This window comes from Panicum virgatum, chromosome 9N (genome assembly GCF_016808335.1).
Source record: "Panicum virgatum strain AP13 chromosome 9N, P.virgatum_v5, whole genome shotgun sequence".
In the NCBI taxonomy this organism is placed as follows: Eukaryota; Viridiplantae; Streptophyta; class Magnoliopsida; order Poales; family Poaceae; genus Panicum; species Panicum virgatum.
The window spans coordinates 52,626,208-52,649,572 of record NC_053153.1 but is presented as its reverse complement, the minus strand read 5'-3'; the positions used below and the strand labels follow the sequence as shown (position 1 = coordinate 52,649,572).

At 47.8% G+C, this 23,365-nt stretch overlaps 2 protein-coding genes across 3 annotated transcripts; one reads left to right on the top strand and one right to left on the bottom strand.

Annotated features, from left to right (window-relative positions):
- Positions 1-14,389: 14,389 nt before the first annotated feature.
- On the bottom strand, positions 14,390-15,336 carry LOC120688190. The gene is made up of 2 exons (XM_039970378.1): positions 15,046-15,336; positions 14,390-14,946 (listed from the first exon to the last, which is right to left on the bottom strand). The coding sequence occupies exons 1-2, from the start codon at positions 15,194-15,196 to the stop codon at positions 14,540-14,542; spliced, it is 558 nt and encodes a 185-aa protein (XP_039826312.1). The 5' UTR covers positions 15,197-15,336; the 3' UTR covers positions 14,390-14,539.
- A 4,493-nt stretch (positions 15,337-19,829) lies between these two features.
- On the top strand, positions 19,830-23,242 carry LOC120688189 (8-amino-7-oxononanoate synthase-like). Of its 2 annotated transcripts, none has more exons than XM_039970376.1 (11): positions 19,830-20,148; positions 20,267-20,379; positions 20,460-20,567; positions 20,656-20,894; positions 20,980-21,021; positions 21,137-21,224; positions 21,306-21,439; positions 21,881-21,981; positions 22,239-22,389; positions 22,476-22,544; positions 22,807-23,242. In XM_039970376.1, exons 1-11 carry the CDS (start codon positions 19,953-19,955, stop codon positions 22,928-22,930), a joined length of 1,365 nt encoding a protein of 454 aa, XP_039826310.1. In that variant the 5' UTR covers positions 19,830-19,952; the 3' UTR covers positions 22,931-23,242. The 2 variants fall into 2 exon arrangements, with proteins under 2 accessions (XP_039826310.1, XP_039826311.1); XM_039970377.1 differs by having other exon boundaries at positions 19,837-20,148; positions 21,893-21,981.
- Positions 23,243-23,365: the final 123 nt, after the last annotated feature.

Sequence of the window (23,365 nt, the reverse complement as noted above, 5' to 3'; positions counted from 1 at the left end):
TTCGTCAGGGTCACTAGCGTGAGGGTTCTGAAATTGGTTTTATAAACTGTCTTTATTTGACACCACAATTAATGGTCAAACTGTCACTATTTACTAGCACGCTGCAAACCAAACGGGGCCAAGGAGGAACGGCCAGGTGTAAGGATCGATGGACCAAGAGGGGGGTGAATTGGGCCTTTTTCAAAATTCTAAAGCAATAAAACAACCTTAACCTATGCAAGGCTAGTAAGGCTCAATTCACCAACCGGCTAAACAAAGCAAACTACACAAGCTAACAAAGATATGAAACTAAGCAAGGTAGAGCTAAGCTATGATCTCTAAGGTCAAGCACATGAAAGAAAGCATGAAAGTAAGTGCTTGAAATGAAAGAGAGTGCAAGAGACAACCGGATTTTTCCCGTGGTGTCGATGTGTTGGCACACACCCCTAATCCACGTTGTGACACTCACTAAGAGTCTTGTCACCTCCCATGTCACCGAGACTTGGGCGCTCACTAAGAGTCTCCGTTCACCATCCCGGCGTGGTGGAGCTCAAGCCACGTACAATCTTCTTCTCCGGGCTCCCACAATCCTTGGCAAGCTCCGCGAGAAACACTTCGATCACCAAGATCGTCTAGGTGCTGCCAAACACCAAGAGTAACAAGTTCCTAAGCCTTCACTTGACCTACACTCAGTTGGCCCTAGCTCAAGCACACTTGCTACACTTGCAATGGATGAGTTCTTCAAGGTTGAAGCACAAACTAAGCACTAGATCTTCTCTCTTTTGCTCAAAGCTCTATCTCTTCTTCTCAAGGGTGGCCTCAGGTTTTCAAGGTGTCAAAGGCAACTGAAATGAACCAGGGGGTACCCTTATATAGAGTGGAGGAGGTCACATAGCCGTTGGAGGTTTTCTGCACAAAAACCGTGACCACCGGAAGAACCGACGGTATAGAAAATGTGTTCGTCGGTTCAACCGGTCTCTCTGTGTCAAAGAAGTAGCCGTTGAAGTTCTGACACAGTATCCACGCTTGCGTCATTGCACCGGTGCATGCTCCGTAGGGGCATCGGTTCAACCGGTGCTGAAGAGGTTCGCTGATCAATTCAAACAAGCGTTCTGGAACAAAGTACATCCAATGCACCGGTGCTTTGATTCTGAACCGTCGGTTCAACCGGTGCTGAAGAGAAGTTGGAGTCCACCAAACATGCTCTCTGGAACAAAGGACTTTCATTGCACCGGTGCTTTGATTCTGAACCGTCGGTTCAACCGGTGCTGAAAGGGGGTTGAAATCCATCAAAACATGCTCTCTGGAACAAAGGGCTTTCATTGCACCGGTGCTTATCTTCTTGACCATCGGTTCAACCGGTGCTTTACTTGATGTCTGTCTTCATCCAGAGAAGATAGACCGACAGGGCATCGGTCCTTCCGCCATGCATCGGATGCTCCGATGCTAGTGCACCGGTTCAACCGGTGCTACTGATTTTCTTTGTTTTCAGCTGTTTTGACTTGGATTCGAATGTGACTTTGATTGTTTCTTCTTCCAAGAGTTGTGTTGACTTCTGTTGACCATCTTTTGCTGTTTTTGAGTGAGTGTGTAATATTTCTAGGGCCAACTTAAGATTGATCAAGCTACAAACTCATGAACCCCTCTTAATAGTGCGATCACTACAAAACTATAAAACCTATACTAACCTAAGTGTCCTTCTCAACCTTGTGACACTTAGGACTAGAAAGATCCTTAGCCTTGACAAATATAAGTTAAAAGCCGAGATCGCCTTTTTGAATGATCGAAATTTGAGGGGCCTCTTTTGACATATGACCAAATGAGCGATAATGATCTATTAAGTTGCACAAACTCATTAGTCACAATAATGGTTGTCATTAATCACCGAAACATACCTTGAGGGCCTAGATGCTTACAATCTCCCCCTTTTTGGTGATTGATGACAACACAACCATAAATAACGAGAGAGCGAGAAGATAAAGCAGGAAAAACACGAGCAAACCAAAAGCAGGACCAAAGAGCTCAACGGCTCAAACGAAATCCATAGATATGTCTCAAAGAGCGGCATACTCAAGCGACAAATGTACATATCCATGAATTAACACCAAATGTGATACAAAGAATCAAAGTCCTGATAACTACGAGCTCTCTCTCTAGCTCTACCCTCCCCCTAACTCTCTACCCTCCCCCTAACACCTCTCCCCCTTTGGCAACAAAGCACCAAAAAGGAAGGCGATCTAATCCTGAGCTGGAGAAGGCGGGGTCTTCCGGCTGGGTCCGGTGGAGAACTGAGCGGCGGAGTCGTCGGCGTCGTCGTCTGTCCAGTCGTCGTCGACCGAAGAAGACTTCTGCTCGACCGGAGTCGTCGGAGCAGCAGAAGTAGCTGGAGTAGCGGTAGGAGCTGGTGCGGCGACGATCGTGGAGTCCGTCGGAGGAGCAGACGTGACGGGAGTCAGGTCTGGCTGAGTGGGGCGCACGACGGACGGACGGAGCACCTCGGGCTGAGAAGGAGAGTCGAACGTGAGTGACTGAGCCGAGGGGTGCTGGAGCTGGTGTAGGATCTGCTGCTGTCTATGAAACTCTGCACGCTGCTCGGCTGTCCAGACACTAGGCTGTGGAGCAGGAGCCGGGGCAGCAGTAGGAACAGGACTGGCAAACAACCCGGTCGGTAGAAGTGGTGACACCGGGAAAGATGACAAGGGTGTCTGCATGAATCCGCCAGCAGGTGGAGGAGGAGCAGTGGGGTCGAACTGGAGCTGCTGGGGTGTAGGGAGCTGAGGCTCTGGCAGTCCAGTGTGTCGGTACAGCTGACCGAAGCATCCCGAGAAGAAGGTAAACATCTGCTGCTGGATCTGGGACTGCTGCTGAAGCTGTAACCTCATGGCCTCCTGCTGCTGCCGAATCCCCTCAAGTACTAGAGTCTGGGCCTCCTGCTGGCGAGCCTGCTCGGCCTGCATGTTCAGCTGAGCTGCTGCAAATCTGTCCTGCTGATCTGAGAGCCGAGTAAGAATAGCAGCGAGTGCATCTGGCTGAGTGACCTGAGCGGTGGAGACTGGAGGAGCGGGGGCTCGTGCTGCACCAGAAGATCCTGCCTCATCATCATGAGCTCCTCGAGGGACGGTAACAGTGGGAATGAAGTCCTCGTCATCCTCCGAGTCCTCTGAGTCAGTGATCAGGTAGTGTGGGAGCTGGGCTTCTGCAGCTGCTAGTGAAGCGTCCTCGGCTGCTGTCGGATCATCTGCAACTCTGCCCTCAGCCAAGAAACGCTCATCCAGAACCCGCTGTGCTCGGCGCTGGCCTCTCGAGCCACGACGACCGTCTCGAGGAGTAGCTGGTGAGTAAAAACTGAACTGTGTCCTCGAGTGCTCCAGCTCATCCATATGCTCATTCTGACTTAGCTGAGCCAGAATCCAACAGATCCAATGAGCAAACGGATGCCGACGGTGAACTGTCATGCCATCCAGAATCACATCCTCTAGCTCGCAGATAAAGAAGTCGACTAGGTCAAAGTCACGACCTGTCATGATATGAAGTAGAAGCCACTGCTGCAGAGCTGTGATCCCCTCATTGTATCCAATCCGAAACAACAAGCTCTTCCTCAAGGCTAGATGGATAGTGTGTGCCATGGGAGTCAGCCTGTCCGGAGTCCTCGGTGTGCCAGGTAGGAAAGGCTGCTGAAACAGAACACTGATCTCCTCATCAGATGGAACGTGAGACTCGTGAGGACGTCGAGGAGGTACCGTGCTGCCATAAGCCTGATAGTGTATGAAGTGTGGCTCCTCGGCAATCTGAACTCCAAGATAGGTAGCCAGTCGTGCTCGGGTCAAGCGATAGTGCCTTTCCTGGAACATGAAGTCTATAAACTGCCGGTCCTCCTCAATAAACAGAGTGGCGTAGAAGACTCGAACCCACTCTCGAATATACCTGGACCTCTCACTGAGTAGAGCAGGCAATCCAACATATCTCTCAAAGAGAGGAAGCACTGGAGTCCCACCTGCTGCTACACGCATAGCTACCCAGTGGAGCATCTTGTGCTCACTAATCTTGATGTCCAACTGGCAGTAGGTGTGGTAAAAAGACTCCTGAAGCAGAGTGTAAAAACGACGATCAACTCCGACATCCCTCTGCTCGGGAAACCACTGCTCTGGGGTCACATAACGCAATCTCTTGACCCTAGGTCCTGGAATGCCCCTGAGATCGAACAACTCAACCTCGGGCAGCTCCTCACCACTGTCCAGACCACCTGTCTGAGTCTGACTGTCGGTGTGCTGCTGCGGTGCATGACCTGCTCCCCTCTGAGTGCCACCACCTCGAGTCCGTGGACGTGAGCGGGACTCAGGTGTGGCCTGAGCTGTCTGAGTACGTCCTGAGCGACGTAACTGCTGCTGTGGCTCCCCCTGAGCCTGAGGCTCTCTGATCCTGAGTGAGCCCTGCCTGTCAGCTGCATCTGCCACTGCCTCGGCCTGCTCTCGCTCGCGGTCCTCACGGGTGCGCTTCTTCTTTTTCTGCACAACCATCTTGCTCTTGCCTTTCTTGTCTCCTGCCATCTGTCATAGAAGTAGTATGATGGGATATGAGCCTAAAACAAGAATTCTAGTGGATATCCTCGGAAAGAACACACTAATAAAGATCTTGAAGTGTTTGAGCAAGAGTGTGATTTGTGCAAGATAAGTAATATATGTGAGCATGTGTGTAACTGAAGTGAAACAGAGACACAACACATGACGAGGAGGTTAAGATCATACCCTGATAGATCAAATGAGGAAAAACCGACAAAAACAACACAAGTTGTCTTAGAGACAAACTGTCGAACACCTTGAGTGCAGATGAGCACAAGGTGGGAGGGGCACGGGAGCTCGGTTTCCTGCGCGTGAGGAGATTCAGAGGAGGATGCACGGCGCGCGGAGAAGGCGTGCTGGCTTTACAGGCGGCGGCGCTGGGTCAGCGGTGCACAGGCGGCGCAGGTGCGGAGCAGGACGGCGCGAGCGTGGCTCGGGCGCGCGCGAGAGGCGGCGAACGGGCGCGAGGTTTGTGGCGCGGCGGCGAAGCGGTGCAGGTGCGGCGCGCGTGCGGCAGCAGAGGGGCGGCGCAGGAGTGGCGGCGGCGGAGAGGCGTACGGGCGTGTGTGAGGGCGGCGGTTTCGCGTGAAGGAAGAAGAACAGTGAGTGAGACTGACGCGTGGGCCCGCGGAAAGAGTTAAGAGGAAACAGAACGAGCGGGCCCGCCAACCCTAAGCACCGGAAGGTCCGATGGTATGGAGAAAAGAACGTCGGTGTAATCACCGGTGTAAGTTTGACCAGATTTGAACGAGATTGAAACGTGGTCAGAAGGGCATCGGAAGATCCGCCACTGAGGCACCGGAACACCCGATGGGCGTCGGTGTATCTGCAGGAGTAAGGTCCAGAGGCTATGCAAGGCCCATTTACTCCACGCAGTAGCACCGGTTGAACCGATGCTGAAGCGTCGGTTCATCCGCCATACATCGGAAGCACCGGTGATGCATCGGAGTAACGGCCGGAGGATGTTCCAGAGGCGTTGCAGAAACCTAGCCACGAAGACTTAAGCACCGGTTGAACCGATGAGATGAAAAGCAAGGCGTCGGTTTAACCGGTGGTTAAAGGAATTTTCTGCTGAACTACAAACTTTACTTCTGATCCAAAAACTTAAAGCCAAAGCCATAAACACTCAGTTTTGGATCATTTTCGAGAGACAACCTCACCCCTCAAACACTCAAACTAAATGCTCGCAAGCTTTTATGTTAACTTAGGCAAATTAAGATCCAAGCGAGGTTTAAACACAAAAAAAAACAAATGTATGAGCCATTTTGCCTATGAACTTAGAGATAGAAACTTTAAGTTCGATAGAACGTGACTCAATAGGCATGAAAGCACAACATTGATCTTATCACCCTTGTAGAGATGATATATCATATTTAGCATGAATATCTTTCTCGAAGTGTGATTTGCTCCCTTGTGATGCTATTAACGAGATGCAATGCCAATGCAAAGCGTGAAATTAAACATGGATGCATTCTATATGACAAGCACATGCATTGCAAAATTTGAATCTATCTTGTCAAGTTTGAACCCTCGTCAAGCTTCTTCATGATGAACCATTCTTCATGCCATGAGCAAAACCAAGACCACCGGCTCATGCAAGACCCATGTTCATCACTATCTTGACAAGGTTAGACAAGCCCCTAGCTCATGTACATATGAAATGCATCTATATGACAAGGCAATTATATGACGTTAGAAGCATCTAGAACGTTAAGCTCACTCCTTAGCCTAACAAAAGTACTCTCGTCTAAAGGTTTTGTGAATATATCCGCCAATTGCTCCTCGGATCTCACACCTTGTAGAGATATATCTCCTTTGGCTTCGTGATCACGCAAGAAGTGATGGCGAATATCAATGTGCTTTGTGCGAGAGTGTTGAACCGGATTTTTGGCAATTTTTACGGCACTTTCATTATCACAAAGGAGCGGGATCCTATCTAGTTTCACACCAAAGTCCAAAAGGGTTTGCTTCATATATAGGATTTGGGCACAACATGCACCGGCCGCTATATATTCCGCTTCCGCGGTGGACAAAGCCACGGAATTTTGCTTCTTACTTGACCAAGAAACTAGAGAACGCCCAAGCAAGTGGCAACCCCCGGAGGTACTCTTGCGATCCACACGGCTTCCGGCAAAATCCGAATCCGAGTATCCCAAGAGATCTAAACTAGCGCCTTTGGGGTACCACAAGCCTATGCTAGGGGTGTGCTTGAGATACCGAAGGATCCTATTCACAGCCGAAAGGTGTGACTCCTTTGGGTTAGCTTGAAAGCGGGCACACAAGCACACACTAAACATTATATCGGGCCTAGATGCGGTAAGGTAAAGCAAAGACCCTATCATTGAACGATAGAGGGATTGATCAACCGGTTTACCGTCCACATCCAAGTCGAGATGCCCATTGGTTGCCATGGGTGTCTTGATTGGCTTGCACTCATCCATCTTGAACTTCTTCAAGATATCTTTAGTATACTTTTCTTGATGGATGAATGTCCCTTCCTTCATTTGTTTGACTTGAAAACCAAGGAAGAAGGTCAATTCGCCAATCATGGACATCTCGAATTCCCTAGACATCATGGTAGCAAACTCATGGCTTAGTAAATCATTAGTTGAGCCAAAGATAATATCGTCAACATAAATTTGACAAATGAAAAGATCCCCATTGACGTCTTTTGTGAACAACGTGGTGTCCACCCTCCCGATCTTGAAGCCTTGCATGATTAGGAAGTCACGAAGCCTCTCATACCAAGCCCTTGGAGCTTGTTTTAGCCCATAGAGTGCCTTGTGCAACCTATAAACATGGTTAGGATTCCTCGGATCTTCAAACCCGGGAGGTTGCTCAACATAAACAAGTTCGTTAATAACGCCATTTAAGAATGCACTTTTCACATCCATTTGATACAACTTAATGTTATGATGTGAAGAGTAAGCAAGAAGGATACGGATAGCTTCAAGTCTTGCGACCGGAGCAAAAGTTTCACCAAAATCCAAACCTTCGACTTGAGAGAACCCTTTTGCCACAAGTCTTGCTTTGTTGCGTATCACCACCCCATGTTCATCTTGCTTGTTTCGAAAGACCCACTTGGTGCCGATGATGTTCTTGTCTTTTGGAGGAGCTTCGAGGACCCAAACTTCATTGCGGGTGAAGTTGTTCAATTCTTCTTGCATGGCCATCACCCAATCCGAGTCCTCAAGCGCTTCCTCTATGCTAGTGGGTTCAATACAAGAAACAAACGAGTGATGTTCACAAAATGAAGCATGCTTAGAGCGAGTTCTTACTCCCTTGGAAGGACTACCAATGATTTGACCAATTGGATGATCCTTGGAGATGCGACCATGCTTCACTAGCGGTATTTGCGTGGATGGTTGTTGGGGTGGATCTTGTGTGACTTGTACTTGTTGTGGAACACTTTGCTCTTCTTGTTCTTGGACTTGGGGTGTTGGTGTTGGCACATCTTCTTGAGGTAGTGGATCATCTTTTTCTTGATCTTTATCCACTTGGGGTGCCTTGGAGGTGCTTGGTGTAGATGAGAAAGGTCCTCCCCCTTGATCATTGCCTTTATGCACCTCTTCCGGCTTGATATCCCCAATGGACATATTCTTCAAAGCTTCATCAATCTCTTCATCACCTACATTTTCATAGCCAACAACCTCCTCTTGGGAGCCATTAGATTCATCAAACTCCACATCACATGTTTCTTCAACTAACCCGGAGGTTTGATTGAATACTCTATATGCTTTGGAGTTTGATGCATAACCAAGAAAGAAACCTTCATCACATCTACTTTCAAACTTACCGAGCCTTTTCTTCTTGTAGATGAAGCATTTGCAACCAAAGACTCGAAAGTATGATATATTTGGTTTCTTCCCGGTGATGAGCTCATATGGAGTTTTCTTGAGGAGTCGGTGGGGATACACTCGGTTGGATGCATGACACGCCGTGTTGATTGCTTCTGCCCAAAACTTCTCGGACGTGCCATAATCATCCAACATTGCTCTTGCTAGGGTGATGAGTGTCTTGTTCTTTCTTTCCACCACTCCATTTTGTTGAGGCGTGTAGGTGGCGGAAAACTCATGCTTGATGCCCTCTTCATCGCACCATTCTTCAATCTTCATGTTCTTGAACTCGGTGCCGTTGTCACTACGGATCTTCACAATTGGGGAGTTGTACTCCCTTTGAGCTCTTCTTGCAAAAGTCTTGAAGATTTCCGGAGTTTCACCCTTATCGCCTAGAAACATAACCCAAGTGTAACGTGAAAAATCATCAACGATTACTAGGCAATAGAGGTTACCACCAATGCTCTTGTATGTAGTTGGACCAAAGAGATCCATGTGAAGTAGCTCGAGCGGCTTGGAGGTAGACAACATCGTCTTGATGGGATGATGTGTTGCAACTTGCTTTCCGGCTTGACATGCTTTACATAGCTTGTTCTTGTCAAAGGTGACGTCCTTCAAGCCGGTGATCATCCCTCTCTTGTGGGCTTTCTTGAGGTTGCTCATGCCAATATGAGCAATTCTTCTATGCCAAAGCCACCCAAGAGAAGACTTGGTGAAGAGGCATGTCATGGTGCTTGTTTGCTTTGAAGAAAAGTCCACTAAATAGATGTTGCCATGCCTAAACCCCGTGAATACCATTGACTTGTCTTCTTCAAGAGTTACTACAACACCATTCTTGTCAAAGGTACACGTTAGTCCAAGATCACATAATTGAGCAATAGAAATGAGATTAAAACTAAGTGCTTCTACAAACAAAACATTTGAAATAGATAAATCTTTAGAGATAGCTATTCTACCCAAACCTAAGACTTTCCCCCTTGAGTTATCACCATAGGTGACATGTTCATGATCGCCGGGGTCTTCAAGAGAGGTGAACATGCTATCATTGCCGGTCATGTGTTGAGAGCAACCGCTATCTAGTACCCAATGTTTTCCACCGGCTTTGTAGTTCACCTACACACATGAGAATTCACTTTTGAGTTTTAGGAACCCAATCAAGCTTTGGGCCTTGCACATGTGTGACAAGAGCTTTTGGGACCCAAAGTTGCTTGGGGAGCTTCTTCTTTGACTCCTTAGTGAGTTTGCCAATGAATTTGGCCTTCACCTTGCCCTTCACTTTACTCAAGAGAAAATGGTTATTTTCAAACATTGAAGAGTAATTCTTGGGTAATTTAGGAAGAGGACGTGATGGTAAAGTGCACTCCCTAGTGTGGTGCCCGGTGACTTGGCAATGTTGGCAATATGATCCAACTTCCTTGATGAAGCTAATCTTGATCTCCGGAGAAGGAGTAGTAGCTATGTTTGGCTCCGGAAATGAACCAAGACCTCTCTTGCCATAGTCACGGGCATTGTTGAAGAGAATCTCCTTGTGGATGTATTCTCCTCTTGAGAGCTTCTCCACACTACTCTTGAGGCTTGCAACTTGATCCATCAATTCCTTTTCCCTAGAAGGTGCAAGCTTGGGCAAAGCATTAGTAGCATTTGCATTAATGAGTAGGTCATCACATGAAGTAGAAGCATTGACCTTCTCAATAGTTTCATGAGCAAAGTTCTCAAGACTTGGGTCAATTGCTTCATAGGCAAATTCAAGTTCTTGATATTTGTGAGCCAACTCCCTATGCTCTTGTTTAAGCTTTTTGTGGCTCTCTTCAACTTGCTTAGCAAGTACAAGTGACTCATTGTGCTTTTTGAGCAAGTCATTGTACTTGCCAAGCAAGTCGGAGTGGGCAAGCTCTAACTTGGCATGAGTGCTCTCAAGAATCTTGACTTTGCCCTTTTCCCTCTTGATGACGGATGTATACTCATTAATGAGGTTAGTAAACTCATTAGGGTCAAGCTCATCATCACTATCATTTTCACTCTCACATACCTTAGAGTTACCTTTGGCCATGAGGCACATTGGAGGTGGAGGTAGTGATGGTTCTTCATTTGTGAGGGCGATGGTGACTATGTCTTCTTCATCACTTGATTCTTCGCTTGATGAGACATCGGTCACCCACTCTTGCTTTTCCACCAAGAAGCTTCTCTTGGTGTGCCCTTTCTTCTTTGGGAAGAGCTTGGTCTTCTTGTCATGGCTCTTCTTCTTCCCAAGCTTCTTGTTCTTGTTCTTCTTCTCATCTTCTTCATCATCACTTGAATCATGGCGATGTTTGACTTTGTTGTCCTTCTTCCTTTTGTCCGGCTTGGGGCAATCGGGAGAGATGTGGCCTTTTTCTCCACAATTATAGCAAGTTTTGTTCTTGACATCTCCCCATGGCCGGAACATTCTTCTTTTGGGGTCAAAGTTGAAACCCTTTTTGTTGATCTTGTCATTCAAGCGTGTGAACTTTCTCATCATGAGAGCAAGTTCTCCATCATCTTCTTCATCGGATGAGCTCTCATGATTATCCTCTTCTTCATTGCTTGAGCTTGATTCTTGCTTGACCATCTTGAGCTTGCGGGATTTGTTAGCCTTGGTTTTGAGAGCAATTGACTTGCTTGTTGTTGGCTCTTCGGTCATACCAAGGATACTCATTTCATGAGCGCGAATTTCGCCCACAAGCTCTCCCACTTCCATTGTATCAAGATTCTCCTTTTGAAGCATAGCATTGATAATGTTGTACTTGGGCTTCGGAAGGAGCATGAGAATCTTGCGGTTGATGGAGCCACTGTCAATTTTGGAAACTTCAAGAGCATTAATGTCCTTGACAATGACATTCAAGCGGGAATACATATCATTGCAATTTTCATGAGCAAGCATTTTAAAAGAATCATATTTTGCTCTAAACAAGTGATATTTTTGTTCACGGACTTTTGTGGAGCCTTCATGAATTTCAATTAGCTCTTTCCATATATCACTTGCTAAGTCCATGCCATTTACTCTAGCAAAGACTTCCTCACTAATGGCTTCGAAAATTGCATTTCTAGCCTTTGCATTCCATTTTAATTGCTCCGTGGTGGGAGTTCCGGTGAACCCGGTCTTTGTTGCCAACCACACTTCGGGGGCAATCGCATCAAGGTATGCGGCCATACGAACTTTCCAATAGGCAAAGTTCTTGCCCTCGAAGTGAGGCGGCGAACCTCCCATCTTGGCCATAGCTCTAGGCGGTGAAGCCTAATGATCCAAATGAGCAACGAGGCTCTGATACCAATTGTAAGGATCGATGGACCAAGAGGGGGGGTGAATTGGGCCTTTTTCAAAATTCTAAAGCAATAAAACAACCTTAACCTATGCAAGGCTAGTAAGGCTCAATTCACCAACCGGCTAAACAAAGCAAACTACACAAGCTAACAAAGATATGAAACTAAGCAAGGTAGAGCTAAGCTATGATCTCTAAGGTCAAGCACATGAAAGAAAGCATGAAAGTAAGTGCTTGAAATGAAAGAGAGTGCAAGAGACAACCGGATTTTTCCCGTGGTGTCGATGTGTTGGCACACACCCCTAATCCACGTTGTGACACTCACTAAGAGTCTTGTCACCTCCCATGTCACCGAGACTTGGGCGCTCACTAAGAGTCTCCGTTCACCATCCCGGCGTGGTGGAGCTCAAGCCACGTACAATCTTCTTCTCCGGGCTCCCACAATCCTTGGCAAGCTCCGCGAGAAACACTTCGATCACCAAGATCGTATAGGTGCTGCCAAACACCAAGAGTAACAAGTTCCTAAGCCTTCACTTGACCTACACTCAGTTGGCCCTAGCTCAAGCACACTTGCTACACTTGCAATGGATGAGTTCTTCAAGGTTGAAGCACAAACTAAGCACTAGATCTTCTCTCTTTTGCTCAAAGCTCTATCTCTTCTTCTCAAGGGTGGCCTCAGGTTTTCAAGGTGTCAAAGGCAACTGAAATGAACCAGGGGGTACCCTTATATAGAGTGGAGGAGGTCACATAGCCGTTGGAGGTTTTCTGCACAAAAACCGTGACCACCGGAAGAACCGACGGTATAGAAAATGTGTTCGTCGGTTCAACCGGTCTCTCTGTGTCAAAGAAGTAGCCGTTGAAGTTCTGACACAGTATCCACGCTTGCGTCATTGCACCGGTGCATGCTCCGTAGGGGCATCGGTTCAACCGGTGCTGAAGAGGTTCGCTGATCAATTCAAACAAGCGTTCTGGAACAAAGTACATCCAATGCACCGGTGCTTTGATTCTGAACCGTCGGTTCAACCGGTGCTGAAGAGAAGTTGGAGTCCACCAAACATGCTCTCTGGAACAAAGGACTTTCATTGCACCGGTGCTTTGATTCTGAACCGTCGGTTCAACCGGTGCTGAAAGGGGGTTGAAATCCATCAAAACATGCTCTCTGGAACAAAGGGCTTTCATTGCACCGGTGCTTATCTTCTTGACCATCGGTTCAACCGGTGCTTTACTTGATGTCTGTCTTCATCCAGAGAAGATAGACCGACAGGGCATCGGTCCTTCCGCCATGCATCGGATGCTCCGATGCTAGTGCACCGGTTCAACCGGTGCTACTGATTTTCTTTGTTTTCAGCTGTTTTGACTTGGATTCGAATGTGACTTTGATTGTTTCTTCTTCCAAGAGTTGTGTTGACTTCTGTTGACCATCTTTTGCTGTTTTTGAGTGAGTGTGTAATATTTCTAGGGCCAACTTAAGATTGATCAAGCTACAAACTCATGAACCCCTCTTAATAGTGCGATCACTACAAAACTATAAAACCTATACTAACCTAAGTGTCCTTCTCAACCTTGTGACACTTAGGACTAGAAAGATCCTTAGCCTTGACAAATATAAGTTAAAAGCCGAGATCGCCTTTTTGAATGATCGAAATTTGAGGGGCCTCTTTTGACATATGACCAAATGAGCGATAATGATCTATTAAGTTGCACAAACTCATTAGTCACAATAATGGTTGTCATTAATCACCGAAACATACCTTGAGGGCCTAGATGCTTACACCAGGACAGCACCTACCGCTGCCAAGTGCCTCTCCCAATTCCTTCTGTTTATTTTTCTTTCTTTCTAAATTACTCCCTCCGTTCGGTTATAAGCTACGTATTACGTCTGGAAAAGTATTCGGAAGTAATCTTCGTATTTGCTTTGCCAGCCGTTTTGTTCGCACCGAGCGAGGCCGCGTCTGTTGGGGTTCCGTGCGCGTTAATGCTTTGCACTGGCCACGCGCGTTAACGCATCGCACGCGCGAGACGGCCGTTTGCATGCCCGTTTGCATGCCGCATGCAAGGATATGCCCGTTAGCTTGTTTCCCTTTCCTTCTTATACGGCCGACTGTTAGCTTCCTTCCGTATTTCTTTCTTTCCATCCTCCTCTATACGCAGCACTACTCTGCTCCTTTCTTGCTTCATTTCTTTGCATCCTCCTCTTCTCTCAGTTGCACCTGTGGCATCCACAAGTATGGAAGGTGACCGCCTCATCTGTGGGGTGAACTGGGCATCGGATAGCAGCGACGACAGCGAAGAGTCTGATGAGGTCCGGTTCGTGATGGATTCAATGGCCGGTAATACAGAGGTCCCGGACTCTCAAGAATGCACTGGACAACTCATCTGTGGGGTGAACTGGGCACCGGATAGCGACGACGATGAAGAGTCTGATGATGTCCTGGTGGAAGGCATGGTTGAAGTCAAGGACGTCGCGCTTACACTTCAACAGCTCGCGTTGATAGAGGTTAGCAAATTTGATGCCGACAAGCAGCTAAAAAATGTAACAGATTTGATGCTACCTGTCTTACTTCCTCAATTGTATGGAGAGCACAATGAGCAAGTGATTCGTGCTGCTACTGACCTTCTTTGGTTTGCACATGGTCATGCCCATGGACATGGCCGAGATGAACCTATGCTAGACGAAGAATGAGTACTTATATTTGTTTTAGTCAGTCTCATATGAGCAGTACTTAGACTTGTTATCGATGTTAAGTTGATCTGTATTAGTCAGTCTACTTATGAGTACTCAGATTTGTTATCGATCATCATTTTTTCTTCCAATCAATCAAGAGTACTCAGAATGAGAATAGATAATCAAGTTCCTAACAAAGCTAAAGGCGATAGCACCATGCATCTAAGCTACAAACTCTAAAGCCTGATTATATATGTCGATTGGGCACTGAAAGCTAGTGGGGAGAGCACCCTGCATCTCCAATGTTTTCTTCCTGGTGTGTGGGATGTTGTAAAATTGCCCTCCATTATGCTTCATAATCTCTAGCATGCATGACTGCTGTGTTAGGAAAATTCTATTGGACCTTTCATTTGGATATTCCTGAAATGCATTTTCAACCTTGTCCACGATCTTGTCGATGTTGTTTGGAGTGCTCTTCTGAAACAAAGCTTGGATTGCAGCAAAAAAACCAAGATCTAATACATTTAGATCCGGTGAGTTTGGAGGTTGGCATGTTAGACGTCTCCATCTTGCAGGTACCACCCCTCCATCTCCGGCTCCTTCTGCATCTTCCATATCAGCGTCTCCATCTTCGGTAAGAAGAAAAGCAAGAAGAACAACCAATCAGTATCATACAAATTGACAGAAACTACTCCATCATGCCACCTTTGGAATCGGATAATACTCACCTGCTTCATCTCCATCATGCCACACAAGGTTGTAGTCGAGCTCATGGGCAGGACCATCCCATTCTTCAATGCCATCCCAATCGATGGGATCATTTTGGTCTAAATCATCTGATGGTGGATCAAGGTTCAGGTCGAGTTCTATTCCTCCCATGGATCGGTGGCTGCACAGAAGATTGGTGAACTGAGGATGGATTCCCTTCAATACATGGTGGTATATATAGGGCCATGAAACGGAGAGGACGACGGGGCGGCCGCGGGATTTCAAAATTTTGATCGGCACTCTCGATTTGGCACGGATTTTTGGCGAGGCCGCGGCGCCGGCGCGAGGAAGCGAGCGCGCGCGATTTTCGGGAGGCAAGAGTTTTGCCATGCCACGCTACGCGGGCGGTTTTTGGCGAGGCCGCGTCGCCGGCGCGAGGAAGCGAGCGCGCGCGATTTTCGCGAGGCCGTGATGCGGCGCGAGGGAGCGAGTAGACGGAGGGAGACGGACGTTTTGCTTCTGTTGGTGAGGAGTCGAGAATTTATTTTACAGTGGCGTGTGGGGAGAAGTCGAAGCAATCCGTTTTAATGCAGCAGTGTCGTCCGCATCTCCTTGCTTGGTCTCCGTGCAATGGATAAATATGTAGCTTATAACCGAACGGAGGGAGTATTAAATCAAAACCCTGATGGATCTTGCACTCGGAAATCGCGGACACATGGGCCCCCATGGCAGGAATGGAGCCATGGACAGGTGGAGCGGACACAATGAGGCGCCCCCAACGCTCCGTTGTTTTCAGCCCCCTCCTCTGCTGGTGTCTTGCTGGTGACACACCCGGGGGAGCCTCCAAAGCACGCCGCGGCCGTCATGTGTGTACGCCAGGCCACCACCGCGGCCGCGGGGCCGCCGATTTACAACTCATCCGGGGGTAGCAAATAACCTATGCATGGAGTACTAAATGTAGGTAAATAAAAAAACTAATTGCATAGTTTTGATGTACGTTGCGAGACGAATCTTTTGAGCCTAGTTAGGTCATGGTATGACAACATTTACCACAAACAAACGAAAAGTGCTACCGTGTACTACGGTGTTTTTCCTCTATCGCTACAGTGCTTTTCGGGGGACTGACACACAGCCTGAGCTGCCTTGCCGCAAAAGTCGACGGGTGCGACCGCGACTTGCTGCAGGCGGCCACAAGGGCAACCTGGCTAGGATCGATCTGTGGGTGGGAGGGAAATGGGGTTATCTCCGATCATTGCTCCTCTCCAACTGCTCCCAAACATATTATTTACTATATTTTACTACTTTTCTCTAAAAAATTCCTTCCCATATAACTCCTTCTTTCCAACCATTCTCCCCATATCTATTCCTTCTATATACTATCACTCATTAACTAACTATTTATTTATCGTTTTTGAATTTAAAAAAATCATACAATATTTGTACTATCATAATACACATTATCATCATGTTATGGGGCTCAAACGAAATTAATATCGTGAAGAAATAGTGTGATTAGAATATACAGGGAGTTGAAACTCACCATTATATGAGTGGAGTTTCAACTCCCTCCGTGTATATAGGGGAGCTTTGGGGTTCTCCCAAAACTCCCCCTACGTAGGGTGGGGGGGCGGTTCCGAGTGAACCATTGGAGCAAGCCTTCCTACGCACAGGGGCGACCTGCAGAGCATATGGCTAGGGACGCGATCGGGGTTGGGGCACATGGATTTGCCCTGCCTGGTGCTTGCCCACAACGCTCACTGGGGATGAGAGGGATGGCGCTCTCTCCTGGTCAGTGGGCCCATCCGGCCTTTTGCCACGCCCTGCTGGCCTGCTGTCTCTGGAAGGGAAAACCAACCACACGCTGGCAGCCATGGCAGTTGTTTGTTTTTACACGCTATTCCATTCTATAAAAAAAATCTTCCATGCATGGTATATTAAATGAAGTCTATTTGCAAAACTTTTTTATGGATGTGTGTAATTTTTCGCGACGAATCTAACAACAGTAATTAATCGACGATTTGCTACATTGATGCTACAGTAACCCCATTCTCTAATCGTGCGGTCAAATGCCTCATTAGATTTTTCAGGGTCACTAGCGCGGAGGTTCTGAAGTTGATTTTTGTAAACTGGCTTTGCTTGATACCGTAATTAGCGGTTAAACTGTCACTATTCATTATCACGCTGCAAAAGAAACAAGGAGTGTTGCTGCTGCTCCTGCTCCGGCTTCCTTGGACCCATGCGGCAAGTGAGGTGAGCCGGCGAGGGCGAGCCCTCTCCGATCTCCATGATTGGGGGCTGGGTCTCCTTGGATTCCAGAAACGCTGTATCTTATGCGCGCAGCTGGACTCCGGTCGCAGTTGGCACGGCGTCGCCGCCACATGCGATGCGATGCCATGCGAAGGCGGGCGATCCTCCCTGCCCCGTTCCGGAACGAGCTGCCAGGTCGATCCGCGCCTCGCAGGGCTCGTACCCTTGTCCCCCATGGCTGTGTTTAGTTCCCTCAAAAACCCCACAAAAACATCACATCTCCATCACATCGAAACATTAAATGTAGCAAATGACCCATGCATGGAGTACTAAATGTAGGTAAATAAAAAAACTAATTGCATAGTTTTGATGTACGTTGCGAGACGAATCTTTTGAGCCTAGTTAGGTCATGATAGGACAATATTTACCACAAACAAACGAAACGTGCTACAGTGTGCTACAGTGTGTGATGTGACTTTTCGTATCCCTTTCCACAACATCTGAACACAGCCCATGTCGTATCGGGTAATTCTGTCTGTTTCCCTTGCTCTCCTTGCGCGGCGCGCCCACTGCTGGTACGCTTCTGTCTGCTGCTGCGGCTCGCTGCCGGACTCTGCCTGCGCGTTTCAGACGAGGAGCGTGCGCCGTGCCAGTTTCAACGGCTCCGCTCCGAGCCTCCGACAACGCGACGTCGCTTCCACCAGTTCACCGGGCTGCGCGTGATGCGTGCAGGGGAGAAGCCGGGAGAAAATATCAGCAGCGCCCTGTCCCCTGGGCCCTGTGGCCTGGCCTGTGCGAGATATGGGTCGCGATCGCCCGCGGGGCCGGCGTGCTGGCGATTACCCCCCTGGCTCCCGCTGAAACGGGGGCGGCGGACGCGCGCGCGCCGGTGCGGGAAACAGGAGCGGATGGATGGACGGGCGGCGGCGTGGGCATGTGCCGGTTGACCACCACCCCCAGCCGGCCAGCCCCCTCGCTCCGGCGCCCGCGGCCCGCCCCATGTGCGCCCGACATGTTCCGCGCCTGGACTGTCCGCCACCGCGCACACCGTCCCAGCAGGGGCGGACCAAATTGAACCGTCCCGAACAAGCCACGGCCGGCAGTGCACGGCGCACCGCCTCCGGCGCTGCTGCTTCTCGCTCGTGCTCGCGCTCTTGGCCCACGGCGATTTTCGGTCCAATCGCGGCGCGCCAGTGCTGTACGTCCCGCGCTGCCTCCTGCTGGCTTTGCTGCTGGAAACCAGCGAGTCAATGGCTCCGCTCGACGCCCCTGCTCGCTGTGACTCATCGGCGACGTCTGCCGGCCTCCTCTCCGTTTCTCCGCGTGCCTGTCCTGATCTCTTGCAGCTGCTGCCGCGCACTACCTCCGATCCGAATCCACTGCTGTTGCCGCAGCCGGCGATCTCGTCTCGTTTATTTCCTCTCCGATTATTACAGGGAAGGCACGCACACTGACACACATCGGGCGCGCGATAGCCTACCGAGGGTCCTCTTTCTTTGTACAATACCTCGTCCCGTTCCGGTCCGTGCCGTCGTGCCGAGACGTACCACGCTGTCCCTCCTTTTCCTTGCTGCTGTTCTCTCGTGTCTTTTTTTTCTGCTTCGTCATTAACTCGTCGCAGGAGAACCGTAGCACAGCTGGTTGTTGCGTGTTTCACTGCTGCCGTGCAGTACCGCCGCTCCTGCTCCTGCTCCGCACTGCACTGCGCGCCTTTTATTTCACTGGCGCGCCTTTTATTTCACTGGCCTTTTCTTGATGGCATCGGCGCACGGCACAAAGCAACTCCCCCCCTTGCTTTGCAGTCTTCACAAGAAACGCATTCCGGCCCATGGGTTGCCTTTTTTTGTTATGTTGTGTCAAGTTGTGTTTACATAGTTCGTGTACCTTTTTGCCGTGAAGATGATGGTTAGCCTCACCGTACTAATCCAAATTGGCAAATTATCGGCCGTACCGGCCTTTAATCCCATCGTACTAATCCGAATCAGAAGCAAGGCGAGTGGTGTTGAGTGCCTTGTACTGTATTACAGTCGCTTGGAAGCACGGTTCTTGCTTCTGCTTTGTGCGTGGATTGATGATTGCCAAATGCCAACTGTGTTTTTTTTTGATAAGACGTATCTGTATTTAGATCAGGAAGACGTACAAAAACTCAAAACACATACAGATACGCACAAGTAGGATACACGGACAGCTGTCCAGACCAGCTTGCACAGAGGCACCTAAAGAAACAAAAATTACATTGAGGTCCCTAGCCCCTGTGTTTCCCGGCAATCCTTGTTTTTTCTTCTTTTCTGGAGACGAGGGCCTAGAGGTCATCAAGGCCCAATGAGAACTTGCTGGGTTTAGGCCTACGGCCGAAAGTCTGAATGAAGTAGACTTCAAGAGCCTGGACAGCTTGTTGGGCTTCTTAAACATATTAGGCCCACCATTTTCTTTAATGTGGGCCGTCTGATGTTTTTGGTTCTCACAGTTTTTGTTCTAGTAATAATCAAGTAATCGTGGCAAATCCGTGTTGCCCGTTGGCGGGTGGGCCAACCTACCTGCCCATCCCCCTGCGCGGCGGCGCCCGCCGGCACGCTACCCAAAGTCCCAGCTCTCACCAAGCGGTGCCGGGCGAGCTTGCTCTCCTCCTATCTGCGTGCGCGCTCCGCCGCCGTCCCACCCGCGCCGCCCGTTCGACGAGATGGCGCAGTGGGACGCTCTGGTGGACGCCGCGCTCGCGAGGCTGGAGGCCAGGAGCCTGCTCCGTGCCACGCGCCCCATCGCGCTCGCGCCGCCGCCCGTGTCCCCCGAGACCTTCGCCGGCCCGGGGCCGTGGGACCGCGCCGCCGTCGAGATCCGGCTCGACCACGGCACCCTCCACCAATGGCTCGCTGAAGGTCGGTTCCAAGCAAAGCTTCCTCTCTCCCCTTTGTGGAAACATGGCCAACGACCTAGCGATGCAGCCTGCGAATTTTCCCCCTACTTATGGAGTATGCACACGTTCGATTTGCTTAGGTGGTGAGACGGTTGAGCAGGAAGAGAAGCTGGACGCGAATCTGATTCTTTTCTCCGGGAATGACTACATGGGCCTCAGCTCGCATCCCGCAGTCCGTGAGGCTGCAGTGAAGGTGTGCCAATTCTTTGCTGCGGCAAGGTGATATGCTATCGATTATTAGTTTCAATTAACAACTAAGTGTATGTTTGCTAGGCAGCACAAGAGTATGGCATGGGCCCAAGAGGTTCCGCGTTGATATGTGGCTATACAACTTATCACAAATTGGTGGAGGAATCATTGGCAGAACTCAAGAAAAAAGAGGTACCCTATCATGTTTTTTATTTGCAAATTTTGCACACGTGCCATCATTGCTTTAGCTTTGAATCCTTACTTTGTAGTGGTTCTGCAGGATTGTCTTCTATGCCCCACTGGATTTTCGGCCAATATGGCTGTGATGACAGCCCTGGGGAGTATCAGCTCTCTTTTGGCTGTTGGGAGAAAGCCTGCAGAGGATGAGAGAATTGTGATCTTCTCAGATGCGCTGAACCATGCTTCAATCATTGATGGTATTCGCCTTTTGGAGCGACAGCAAGAAGCATTAGTGTTTGTCTACAAGCACTGCAACACGTCCCATCTTGAATTTCTGCTGTATGTTCCTTCTTCACAAAACAGTAATATTATGCAGAATATTGAGAAGAAGTTAGCTATAACAATATCTTGATTCTCCGTGCAGATCTAGTTGCTCTATGGAGAAGAAAGTTGTTGTCACAGATAGGCAAGGCATCACTGAATAAGTGTTTATGTTATTGTTAATATTGATGACTAGTGATTTCTTGCATTTGCATATTTGAGACTAACAAACTGAGAACTTTTTCATTTATAAATTACAGCCTGTTCAGCATGGATGGTGATTTTGCTCCATTCCCTGAACTTGTCAAGTTACGCAGAAAGTATGGGTTTTTGTTGGTCATCGATGATGTTAGTATTTTGTCTCCTCTCAAATACAATTTTACAGATCTTGGTGCTAATCGAATTCTGTTCATATTTTATTTTTTGAAGGCTCATGGGACACTTGTTTGTGGTGAGAATGGTGGTGGTGCAGCTGAGCTGTTTGATTGTGAAAATGACATCGACATCAGTGTTGGCACCTTAAGTAAAGCTGCTGGCTGCCAAGGTGGTTTTATAGCATGCAGGTAATGTATTCAAATTCTCATATTTAATTTTTTAAGGGAAAGAAATTCACGATTACATACTAAACTGTGCAAATGAAGAACATCTGTCTAAACATAGAGGCTATACAAAATCTGTGAGACAATATATTAATACAACAATATGCGGAGAAATGTGAGGATCAAATATTGTGGCATCAGATGTTTTAGGTCATGCCATCTGGATTAGTAATTACAATGTTGCGCTGTGTAGCTGCAGACTCTCATGTTTACAAATTCTATGAAGAGGGGATGGCTTTTCTCTGAATACCGGAATGTGGAATGTTCAGTAGTAATCAGATTTTTACAGGAAAAACAGCAGGAGAATTATCTCTATTTGCTCTATGAATAACGAAGGCTGAATCTGATTTACTCCTCTATACAAATAAACACTCTATTGCTAGATTTATAACTAATAGTTTGCAATCTGTTGAGCAGCACTAGATGGAAGAGTTTGATTCAATCACGAGGTCGCTCATTCATATTTTCGACTGCTTTGCCAGTGCCAGTAGTTGCTTCTGTGCATGGTAATATTCACAATTTATCACCATGACAGAGCATAGTTGTCATTCAATATATTGAGATGGGCATCTATATTCATTTCTACCATTTTTTTTTCTGTCACATTCTTGTGTATGAGAAAAAAAATGCAACATGGTGTTTTACGGCTTTGACGTTAGTCTGTAAGAATGAGTATAATTAGGAAATTGCTGCTGTCCTAAAAGATACAGTTGGAGGGTGTATATCAGGGATATTTTATTAATAGAACTATTTTGGATTTCAGCTGCCCTTTATGTCTCAAGGAAGGAGGTATGGCGAAGATCAGTAGTCTGGAGGCATGTGCAATATTTTGCCTCTTTGACTAAAGTTGACATAACTAGTCCCATAATATCCATTGTAGTTGGAAGTGAACAAGCAGCACTTAGGGCTGGCAGGTTTACTCTTTGCGCCCCTAACATTGAAAGTAGTCTTTCATTACTTCACGTAGCTGATATTTATATATATATATTTTTAAATGCAGGCATTTGCTAAGATCTGGATTTCATGTTACACCAATCCGACCGCCCACAGTGCCACCCAACTCCTGCAGGTTCAGATTCTCCTTTGTAATTGTTATTTTGCACTTCCACCCGACTCAAGGTCATTGTCAACCAGATTAAAATTATGCAGTGGGTTTTATAGTGGTCATAGAACGAGTAGTCGGAGACTTTAGACTACATTTCGTAACATAAATTCCGGTTAACTTGTATGGGTCATCTTGCTTGCTGTATATGAATCTTCACTAGACTTTGCTGTTGATATAACCTTCTTTTGATCTACAGAGATTAGCTTATAACTTGGGTTCTTTGCAGGTTGCGAATTACTCTTAGTGCTTCTCATTCCTCAGATGATATCAAAAGGCTGGTTGATGCACTCACACCCTGGCTTCCTGACAAACATGCTGAGCAGAGTTACGCTGCAGTGTCAAAGCTGTAAGCAATAATCCATCTGAGTTCAGGTTCCAGGTCCGGATTTAGGAAGTGGTAGTAGCTGAGGTGATGCTGGATCCTACAGGAAGAGTTCGTTTAGACTAGTGTTGCTTGACAAGGTTATTTGTATGCATTCATCATCGTTTGTACCACGGACAAACCTCTGCAGAATCTCTGTAGTCTCATCCTGATAGATATATCCTGATAGAAATGGGGAAAGGCATCTCCACATGTATTTGTGGCCACATGGCCTATCTCGGCCATTCGTTCCTCTCACATGATATTCATATAATATAAATGAGGTTGGTTTTGCCGCACACTGGGAACTGTTCAAAATACTACCCAGGTTTGTTGATTAGGCCGTGCCAGGGGAGACACTGCATTTGTTTTCCAGAACGAGAGATCCCTATCATCTAAATCAACCGGGAGACACTACATTTTG

Excerpts from the sequence above, each read along its gene's own strand:
- LOC120688190 (XM_039970378.1), bottom strand. The coding sequence starts at position 15,196 with ATGGGAGGAATAGAACTCGACCTGAACCTTGATCCACCATCAGATGAT. Across the intron at positions 14,947-15,045 it reads GCATGATGGAGATGAAGCAG|ATGGAGACGCTGATATGGAA; the intron begins GTGAGTATTATC and ends TTCTTACCGAAG.
- LOC120688189 (XM_039970376.1), top strand. The coding sequence starts at position 19,953 with ATGGCGCAGTGGGACGCTCTGGTGGACGCCGCGCTCGCGAGGCTGGAG. Across the intron at positions 20,568-20,655 it reads CAGAACTCAAGAAAAAAGAG|GATTGTCTTCTATGCCCCAC; the intron begins GTACCCTATCAT and ends GTGGTTCTGCAG. Across the intron at positions 21,225-21,305 it reads TTTTGTTGGTCATCGATGAT|GCTCATGGGACACTTGTTTG; the intron begins GTTAGTATTTTG and ends TATTTTTTGAAG.